At 34.0% G+C, this 10,309-nt stretch overlaps 1 protein-coding gene and 1 non-coding gene across 2 annotated transcripts; both read right to left on the bottom strand.

Annotated features, from left to right (window-relative positions):
- LOC120210771 lies at positions 1-9,886 on the bottom strand. Its single transcript, XM_039209453.1, has 8 exons — positions 8,870-9,886; positions 8,156-8,211; positions 7,664-7,894; positions 7,260-7,551; positions 6,980-7,176; positions 6,689-6,871; positions 2,323-2,325; positions 1-13 (listed from the first exon to the last, which is right to left on the bottom strand). Exons 1-6 carry the CDS (start codon positions 9,884-9,886, stop codon positions 6,718-6,720), a joined length of 1,947 nt encoding a protein of 648 aa, XP_039065384.1. The 3' UTR covers positions 1-13; positions 2,323-2,325; positions 6,689-6,717.
- On the bottom strand, positions 5,920-6,070 carry LOC120210772. The gene has a single exon (XR_005524524.1). It is a non-coding gene; the product is annotated as a U4 spliceosomal RNA (small nuclear RNA).
- Positions 9,887-10,309: the final 423 nt, after the last annotated feature.

Below are 10,309 nucleotides of genomic sequence, written 5' to 3'. Positions count from 1 at the left end.
CCCAGAAAAATTCCTTCATCACTTTTAGCATCAAATTTGCCAAGATTTTCTTTACCGTTGTTTAAAACAAAACATTTACATCCAAAAGGATGAAAATAACTAATGTTAGGCTTTTTATTTTTGAGAATTTCATATGGAGTTTTCTTTAAAATTGGCCTAATCATTACTCGATTTACAACATAACAAGCGGTATTTGTGGCTTCCGCCCAAAAATATTTTGGCAAATTATTTTCACAAAGCATGGTTCTAGCCATTTCTTCTAAAGTTCGATTTTTCCTCTCAACAACTCCATTTTGTTGAGGGGTTCTAGGCGCTGAAAAATTATGGCTAATACCATTAGAATTACAAAACTCAATAAATCCAAGATTTTCAAATTCAGTTCCATGATAACTTCTAACACTAGTGATAGAGTAACCTTTTTCATTTTGTATTATTTTTGAAAATGTGATGAAATTTTCTAATGCTTCATCTTTAGTACTTAAGAATAGAACCCAAGTGTATCTAGAATAGTCATCTACCAAGACAAATGCATATTGTTTTCCTCCCAAGCTAGTAGTTCTAGTTGGCCCAAAAAGATCTAAATGGATCAATTGTAATACTCTACTAGTTGATACATCATTAATAGATTTAAAAGAAACTCGTTTTTGTTTTCCTTTAGCACAAGCATCACAGATTTTATCATTATCAAATTTAAGCTTAGGCAACCCTCTTACTAAGTCTCCTTGAATTAACCGTTGCAAAACACGCATACTAGCATGACCTAGTCTCCTATGCCATAACCAACTATCATGCTCATCCTTAGCAACTAGGCATAAATTAGTCATATCAATAGAATCTAAATGCACCATGTAAATGTTTCCTATTCTATGACCAACAAGCATAATCCGATTAGATGCAATGTCAATGACTTTACAACCATTAATTTCAAATAAGACATTGAATCCTTTATCGCATAATTGACTAATACTCAATAGATTATGCTTTAATCCATTCACATATAAAACATTCTTAATTTGTATGGAAGATGTATTACCTATTGTACCAATACCTTCAATGTGACCTTTTGAATTGTCTCCAAAAGTCACTTCTCCTCCATTTTTGGCGTTAAGCTCAATGAACCGGCTTTTGTCTCCGGTCATATGTCTTGAGCATCCACTATCAAGGTACCATGAGTTTGAATTTGTTTCCCGTGCCTTGTAGCAATGCTCATTTCCCTACAAACATAGATTAATTTTTGATTTTTGGTACCCAAATTCTTTTGGGTCCATATTCATTAGTTTCCAAAATCCTAGTCCCCTTAGGTATCCATTTGTGTAGGATATCTTTATCTTTAGTAGTAATGAGTTCTTTAGGAACCCACATACTTCTAATGATTTTTCCATTAGAGGTTCTTTGGGGACCTCTATGATTGTAGTTTCTAAAACTTTTTCTAACAAAGTTGGATTTTGAATTTCCACCTTTTTCAAAATGTTTTGTTCCAACTTTATCAAAAGAAGTTTTAAGATCATCAATTTTCTTTTGATGATCATCATTGATCTTTGAAAGTAAATTTTGCAAATCTAAATTTTTCTTTTCAAACTCTTCTAGTTTGATTTGCAAATCTTTGATTTTACTTTCAAGATCGTTGTTGGTTTTGGATATGAGTTTGTTTTCATTTTTCAATTTTGAAACATCATTTTTATATTTTAAAAACAATTTCTCATAATCCGAAGCCAACCCATTGTACTCCTCAAATAACTCATCATAAGATAAATCATCAAAATCGGATGAGTTAGAGGTTACCTTAGAATCTTCCCCGAATGCCATCAAGCACAAGTTTGCTACTTCTTGTTCCTCTTCATCGGAACCTTCTTCATCGCTCCATGTAGCCACATGAGCCTTGTGCTTATTCTTTGATTGACCCTTTCTTTTCAATTGTGGGCAATCATATTTGACATGCCCTGGTTTTTTGCATTCATAGAAAATGATCGGGTCCTTCTCTTTTGGTTCATTTTTTAGGCCTTCGTTTCGTTTGAATTTTCTTCCTTGGTAAGGTCTCATCATTTTTCTGAATCGTTTGGCAAACAATGCCATTTCCTCGTCATCATCATCATTATTAGAATCACTCTCATCTTGTGTGGATTTGAGAGCAACTCCAATATTTTTCTTCTTCTCCTTTTCCTTTGGTGTCTCTTCAACTTTATCAAGGTCCACCTCATCTTCAAGCATCATCTCATGAGTGAGGAGTGAACCGATAAGTTCTTCAAGAGTTAAGGACGATAGGTCCTTAGACTCGATGATTGCCGTCTTCTTTGATTGCCATGATTTTGGGAGGGAGTAGACTAACTTCCTCACAAGGTTTTCATTTGAGATGATCTCTCCATATGATTTGAGACCATTGACAATCGTTGAAAATCTATCCGTCATAGCTTTGATGTCTTCATTTGGTTTCATCATGAAATTTTCATAGCTATGCGTTAGAATACTAATTTTTGATTTCTTTACCTCATATGTACCTTCATGTGTGACTTGAAGCTTGTCTCATATTTCTTTGGCGGTTGTACACGATGAAACTCTTCCGTATTCATCTGGTCCAAGAGCACAAAAAATAATATGGATGGCTTTGGAGTTGAGCTGGAACATTCTTGTCTCTCCTTCACTCCACAACCTTGGATGAGTGATAGGCTTGATGTATCCTTCTTCTATGGCATTCCATGCTCCCATGTCACTTGCTTGAATGAAGTACATCATTCTATTCTTCCAATAGGCGCAATTAGCTCCATTAAAGAAAGGAGGCTTGTTGACGGGCATCGAATCAAGACTGGAGTCGTAATTTGAAGTGAAGGTCATTAATGACTTGGTAATCGATGTAACTCTTCCCGAATCGACTCAAGAGGCGACTAAACCTTCAAATGAGTGAGGCTCTGATACCAATTATTGAGTTAATCGATCTACGGAATCGGCCAAGAGGGGGGTGAATTGGCAATTAAAAATTTAGTGGAAGCTTTTGCAGAAAATTTAAAGTAATTGCACAGCGATTTACAGTGGTTCGACTTTCTCAAACAAAGTCTACGTCCACTACCTTAGCTATCCACACTAAGGATTTTCCAACAAATTCACTAATTTGTTCTTTCTTTTGAGGCCAAAGAGATAACCTTACAAAATCCCTCAAGAGTATACCCCAACTCTTGAGAACACTCTTTTTCCCAAAGAGAAGATTACAAATTTGCAAACTTACAAGAAAACCTCACAAGGTAAGATGTTTGCACAATTCTAGAACAAAGAAAAGAACACTCAAGGATAAATACAATTGAGTACAAAAGTGTTCTTGAAAGCAAATGAATATTGGATGAAAAATAGGCTTGAAATACTCAAACTTGAGGTTTGATGCTTTTTCTTTGATTCTCTCTTGATTCTAGTTGATTGATGTTTCTTGTTGTTGATCAATGGCTCCAGAACTTGTTTAAATACCCCTTGAATCAATTCTGAACGTTGGTGATAATTAGTGGGGATAATAGAGCCGTTTAAGTGTGAAAACAATTAATTTTTCTAGGTGGAGCGTCTAATGCATCGATGCATGATCAAGTATGCATCGGTGCATTCGTGTAAAATTCAAATATTTTGACCGTTGGAACACTTGATGCATCGGTGCACCAAGTGTGCATCGATGCATGAAATGCATTCGATGTTTGAGAAATAGCCTGATGCATCGATGCATGGCTTGTGCATCGATGCATCAAATGCATTCGATGTTTTGAAAATATTCAGAGTGCATCGATGCATGGAGAGTGCATCGGTGCATGGAATGCATTCGATGTTCAATTAATTCATCGATGCATCGATGCATGGACTGATGCATCGGTGCATGCCTTTGAATAATTGATTTAAGGCTTGTTTTTGGTTCAAAATACTTTGTGAAAATTGTTTCAAAAATAGTTTAAGTACAAATCACAATTTTACACATTTAGTAAGGATTAGAATTGATCTTGAAAAACTTGGAGTAATAATTTGATATTCGGTTAATTGAATCGAATTTGTAAAATCATTTGTGAAATCTTAAAATTCATTTAACTTAATTTGTTATATCGAAATATCAAAAATGTTTTCAACATAAGTATTTTTAAATTTAATAATAATAAAATATTATTTTATTATTTATTTTAAATTATTTTATGTTAAATAATGAAATAAAATGTCATGTCATACAAAATAATAATAAAATAATTCAGAGCGATCAAAACATGAGCTATTTGAAAGTTTAACGAGTAAATTTTAAAATTAAAAGTACAATAAATAAAATAGGAGAGATAATAAAATTCAATGAGAAATGATGTACATTTTTCTTTAAACATTAAATCCTCGAGGCTAGTGAATAGGAGTAAATGAAACTGGATTCAACCTAAAAAAATCAAAATGTTTAGGTTTAATACAAAAATAAATATTCAAATTATACTCAAAATTATTTTTGGAATCTAAAGAATTTTTTTATTAAAAGTATGTGTCTAACGATTTTTCCGTTATACTTTTAGGTGTCTATCGTTAAAAGTCGTTAAGTGACACATTTAGAAACATGAGCTATTTGAAAGTTTAACAGAGAAAACGTTAGACATCTATTTTAACAAAAAAATATTTAGGCACCAAAAGTCAATTTTGAGTATAATTTGATAACTTATATTTTTGCATATGTCGCATTTTTAAATTGATTTTTAAAACTTATACTCTGACTTGATTTATAATCTTGTAAATTTGATTTGAATTAAAAAATAAATAAATATTAAATTATAAAATATGACACAAATAATTTAAATTTTTTAATAACTAGTGAATTAATTTTTAAGTTTATGATATATCATAGATGTATATTCCATTTGAAAAATATAAATAACTATATATATGTGTATTGTTTATGGTTAGAGAAAGTGGGATGAGACAATAGGTCCCTTAAGCAATGTCAGGGGATGAGTCATTAGGTCCCTTAAGCAATGTTAGGGGATGAGGCACTAGGTCTCTTAAGTAAGGTCAGGGGTTCGAATCCAAGCGTTTGCGAATGGAGCAAATTAGGTTGGGAGGGTCGCCCTTGCCTCTGCAGTTCCCGATCTGGATTAGTCGGTCAATAGATCAGATACCATTGATTAATTAAAAAAAAGTCATTTGAATTTGAATCAACTAGTAATATTATAAATATTTATAATTAATTTAAAAACAATTTAACTTGATTCAAATTTTATAAACTCGAATCGACTTAAAAAAAGTTATTTTACCCTACTTGTGACTTGATTCGAATCAATTCGGGTCTGAAAAAATTAGACCATGATTCAGTTAGGCTTATGAACATTTTTAATTTGATAAAATTAAATGACATTAATTTATCACAATTTCATTTAGGGGAAAATGAAAAACAATAATTTTATATAATAGTAAAAATCCACTTAAAAATGTAATTTCTTCTCTAATATTATACGGATTTAAGAACGTTTAATGAGACAATTAAAATTATTTTATTATTTTCTTTAACAATTAATTTTTACTTATATAATGAATAAATAATTCAAAATCAGTGTAAATTATTTTAATTTTATTTTGCGTTACTTACTATACCCTCTTTAATGGGTGATAGCCACATCAAAAACCTTTAATTTTCATTTTACACTAAATTAAAATCGGGCGAAAATATATAACTGAAAAAATATAATTGATATATCTTAATAATTTTTTCAATAAACATCTTTTCTATTTTCACTCGTTTAATTAAGGAATTTTAAATTAATAAATTTTATGTAATTGTAATATATCAATAAATTTTCTTGCCCAACTGAAAAATGTTAATGTTAATATTACATTAAATTGACCAATAGGTTTAATAAAAACTTTGAAATCTTCGTAAATAATATTGAAACAATTAGGTTACAATATGAAAAAAAATTGTACTAGGAATTGTAGGACTTTGCCCCGAAGGGAGCCCTTCCAGAAATTCTCAAAGGCTAGGGCTGAACCCAAGCCTAAGAGGGGGTTTGGAAATAGTTTTCAACCAGCAATAGACGCGCCTCGGTTAGAACCTCACTAGCTGCGTCATTGCCCCAAGCGCAAAGATGGTCTACAATACGCTTCTCACCTTCGTTTTATAATAGATTCAAGCATTGTCGATTTGTTATCCAACCGGTGTGGGATGCACTCCTAATTACTTATAATAAGTGCCTGGAACAAACTCTGGTTCGAGTCATTGGCATAATTTGGTCCATAAAATTTAGGGCTTTATTCTAATACGACCTCTAAACTTTCAAAATATCCAATATAACCCCTAAAGCTTAGGTTCATTTGTCAATGTGATCCCTGGTCATAGGTTGAGAGTTGATAACGATATAATGGATGGAAAGAAAATTAGATTGTTGGTGGAATTGGCAGTGTTGATGGGTTCTGTATTGCTGATTGTGGTTAATATTCAAACGGTGTTAAACATATTTTAATAGTGGTTTAATATTTTTTAAACGGTGTTATTCGTATTTAAATAGTGGAATTCATTTAAAACCTATATATATATATATATATATATATATATATATAATTCCTACCTTTGAAGCCTTTGCTGAAAGGCTGGAAACTGGTCCCTCATTATATTTACAGAAAACTCTTACTGTCAATATATAATTGCTGCTTCGTCTTATTGTTTAATTCCACTGATTGCATTTCATCTCCAAAAGAATCGTTCAACAAGAAACAATCTTAAGCAAGGTTGGTGAGTTATAAATTACCAGACCAATCATAATCCTGGTACACGATGTTAACAGGCCCTCCATCAGCCGAAAGATGCATCAAAAGCCCTGCCTTGGTTGCATCCACGTAATTCATCACCCACTTCACCACATCTTTCTCTGCTCCAAAGTCTGCACTAAACCTGCGTCGAGTTGGAAAAAATGGATGTCTGGTGTCAATTTCGATCCATCGATTTATGTCATTTGTCTCAAAACGGTGTATTCGTGTCGGACATATATCGGAGACTTACCACTTGATGATCCGTGTTAAAGAAACTATTCTCCTGTCCAGATTGATCTCTATGGCTCCATTCTGGAAGTACTCCCTTGCAGCAGATCTTAGCTCACCTTCGACACCCTGAGCAGTGAAAAACCGAACCGTGGGGCTTGACCTTGTTCCATTGCATAGTCCAAAATGGATCAGTGGATTAACTTTATCTGGAGCAAACTATCAATTCAAGAAGACAGAAAAACCAATTATGAATTGGTTTATGAAGCAAAAAAAGAAAGGCAGAAGATCGAAGGGGTTACCTGTAAGCGCCTATCTCCATTGCCAAAGGGCTTGACCAAGGAATAAGGCGACTTTCGATTGTTTCTAAGGATCCCATTCTGTATGATGTTGAGGGAGTAAGGGTACCCTCCGATTACATATTGGAAATCATTAAAAAAGGCTCTTCTATCAAGTAGTCCTTCAGGGTGTCCGATGGTAACTACAGCATGGATGACCATGGCATTGTATAAGTTCAAGAAGAAGGCTAGTTTCTCGTCTGGAGTTAGTAATTGGAGATTGACCCTTTGTAGATCTCGAGTCAAATTTAAGTATCTGCATCAAATTAGGCAGAGGGAATCGATGGTTTTTACAGAATTTTAAGTAATCCGAAAAAAAAGGGAGGAAATGTATATATATATATATATATATATATATATATATAAACCTGCGGAATTCTTCACTTTTGCCGATTCTGTAATAGTCAACATGGCGCCTGTCATCGGACGCATATGCTTCGAGTATGGCGGACATCAACTTGGCAAGCCCATCAGCTAGAAAAGATGGGGATTTGGGCTCGCTATCGTTTATCGCGGTTCGAAAGTTGAAGCATGCTGTAATAAATTGTTCATGCTCCAGGAAACGATAAAAATGTCTTCCGTCTTCAAAATCACTTTCCCTACAGCATATGGAAGAATAAAAATTACGTACAAGTGCAAAATTAGAATTATCAAAGAATGTTTTATCGAAGATTATCAAAGAGATTGTTGTTCTCCTTGAGATTCTAAATTCGAGCATTACGTTGTAATCATATTAAAACTATTTAAAAGAATTATGTTATATCGAATAAATTTAAAACACGAATAGGTATCGGATACATATATATTTAATGGTTACATAAATGATTGGAAGCAGAGTGAGGGAGAGAGGATGTTTCTACCCAAAAACGTGTTTGATGAAATGCTTCCGGGCAATTTGTTTGGCAGTTTCGAGTCCCTGTAAAATGAGCAAAAGTATTACAAGTATTTCAATTTGGGACCACTAAAATGATGAAAGAAAAAGCCTAGAACTTTGGCATTTAAATATCGAGTAGGGCCTCTGTGAACATCCGACTCTTGGAGGAGTAAAATGATGAAAGAAAAATGCTATGTTAAAGTTTTTTCCTTGGTTAAAAATTTTGAGCAACCTTGATGTAGGAATTCAACGTTAATTTGACCGGTTTCGATTAGACCTGGTTTTAGAGGGTGGAGGTTTTCTTTTAAAAAATTAAGGGTATTACGTATTTAGTACCTAAACTATTAGTTTAAGTCTATTTTAATATTTAAACTTTAATTTTTTTAAAATCATATCTAATATTTAGTTTTTGTTTCATTTTAATACCACCGTTAAAAACTTAACGCGTCTAGCATTTAAACTATCAATTTTAGTCCATTTTAGTACCTAAACTTTCAATTTTTTTAGAATTTAATATTAAATTTTGAACAAAGGTACTAAAATGAAATAAAAACTAAACTTTAGGTATGATTTTAAAAAAACTGAAAGTTTAAGTATTAAAATAAAATAAAACTGATAATTTAAGTATGTAATTTATTTTCATCATTTAAGGAGAATGCTAATCAAGTAAAAGAAAATTGAGAAATAAATAAATTAGTACCTTTCTTCTGCCGCAGTCAAGGTGGTGAATGATGGCTTCCAACATGTCATCACCGGCGAAGCAATTCTTGACGATCTTCATCTTAATCAAACGGTCCTGAATCGGTAAACTCTGTCTCAGCATCTTCACAATCCCCAGCAAGTCATCTTTCTCCTCCTCTTCTTCTTCATCGTCATCGAATCCATAAACCGGAATTTTTGGGGCTGAATGAGGAGATTTCTGGCTCAACAATTCCTTCATTCTCTTCTCCAACTCCCCGCTGTTTCTCAGCGAATTCAACGTCACCAGTCCGCCCAGCAATTTCTCGTTAAAAAATATCTGGGGAACTTCAGATTTCCCCGTTCTCTCGACCAACTCCTTCGCCCTTTTGGGGAACACGTCGATGTTTATTTCGACGTACGGCAGCCTTTTCTCTTTGAAGAATTTCCGCACGGCGGTGCAGTCTCGACAATTCGACCTCGAGAAAAACGTTATTCGACCTTTTAAATCGAGTCTATCGTCTTCGCTTTTCAGTTTCACTATGACTTTGATTCCGGGGATTTGAACGTCCATCACCTCGAAGTCCAGCGAATCGTTTTTCACAACAAAAGCCTCGCCGTCTTCCTTTAACGACGATAAACGTTTCATGATCGCCGCCGAGAAAGTGTTGCTTCGGTCTCTGATGTATTTCCCTAAGCTGGGCATGCTTTCGGATAGGGATGGCGACTGTGTACGTTCTACTTTAGGCTGCTCCGGCGGTGGCTGCGGTTTCGGGAACTGAACTTGAGCCTTGATGGTTGGTATGTAATTGCTATAGCCATTACTACCATCCTCCTGCTTAGCGTTGGAGTCGTTGATTTTGTTAACCTCAGGATCAGAATTACAATCTTCCTTCTCCTTTCCACAACTGTTTGTATCAATCTGGACATCAGAGAATTCAACTCCGGGTCGATCATCCGGCGTGGCGGGTCCATCAACATTGATCTTCTGATCATCATCGACGTCGACAACGATATCTTTGGGCGGGTCGGGGTTCATTTCTTTTTCGGGGAAAAAGGAAATTATAATAAAAGAAGAAAGCAAAGCAAAGGAGAATCAAAGCGATGAAAACGGAGAGATTGGATGGAAACAAATAAACAGAAAAGAAAATATATAGAAAAGGAGATTGAAGAAGAAGAAGGGGTCAAAAGACGTGACCACATAGGATTCCTTTCAATTTGGTTAAGATTACTTACCATAAACAAAGGTGGAATTGGCAATGGGAGTTACACTGAGTGGCCGTAGTTTAGGGTTTTAGTGGTAAGTAATTTTATATCGTTTAAGTAAGATTTTAGGGTTAAGTTCTTGTGTTTAATTTTAGATGTACGACACACGATAAAATTTAGGGAAAAAATTGGATTTGGGATTTTAGTTAAAGGGGGTTTACGAAAAGTATTTAGGTGACGTTTGGTTCGTTGGAAT

This window comes from Hibiscus syriacus, unplaced genomic scaffold (assembly GCF_006381635.1).
Source record: "Hibiscus syriacus cultivar Baekdansim isolate YM2019G1 unplaced genomic scaffold, ASM638163v2 tig00109926_pilon, whole genome shotgun sequence".
NCBI lineage: Eukaryota > Viridiplantae > Streptophyta > Magnoliopsida > Malvales > Malvaceae > Hibiscus > Hibiscus syriacus.
Note: the sequence above shows the minus strand (reverse complement) of the source record. Positions and strands in the feature narration are given on the sequence as shown.

Bases quoted from the DNA above. Each gene is read 5' to 3' on its own strand.
- LOC120210771 (XM_039209453.1), bottom strand. From the start codon at position 9,886: ATGAACCCCGACCCGCCCAAAGATATCGTTGTCGACGTCGATGATGAT. The intron at 7,895-8,155 runs GTAGAAACATCC...CATATGCTGTAG, and splicing joins TTCATCAAACACGTTTTTGG to GGAAAGTGATTTTGAAGACG. The intron at 6,872-6,979 runs GTAAGTCTCCGA...AACTCGACGCAG, and splicing joins TTAACACGGATCATCAAGTG to GTTTAGTGCAGACTTTGGAG.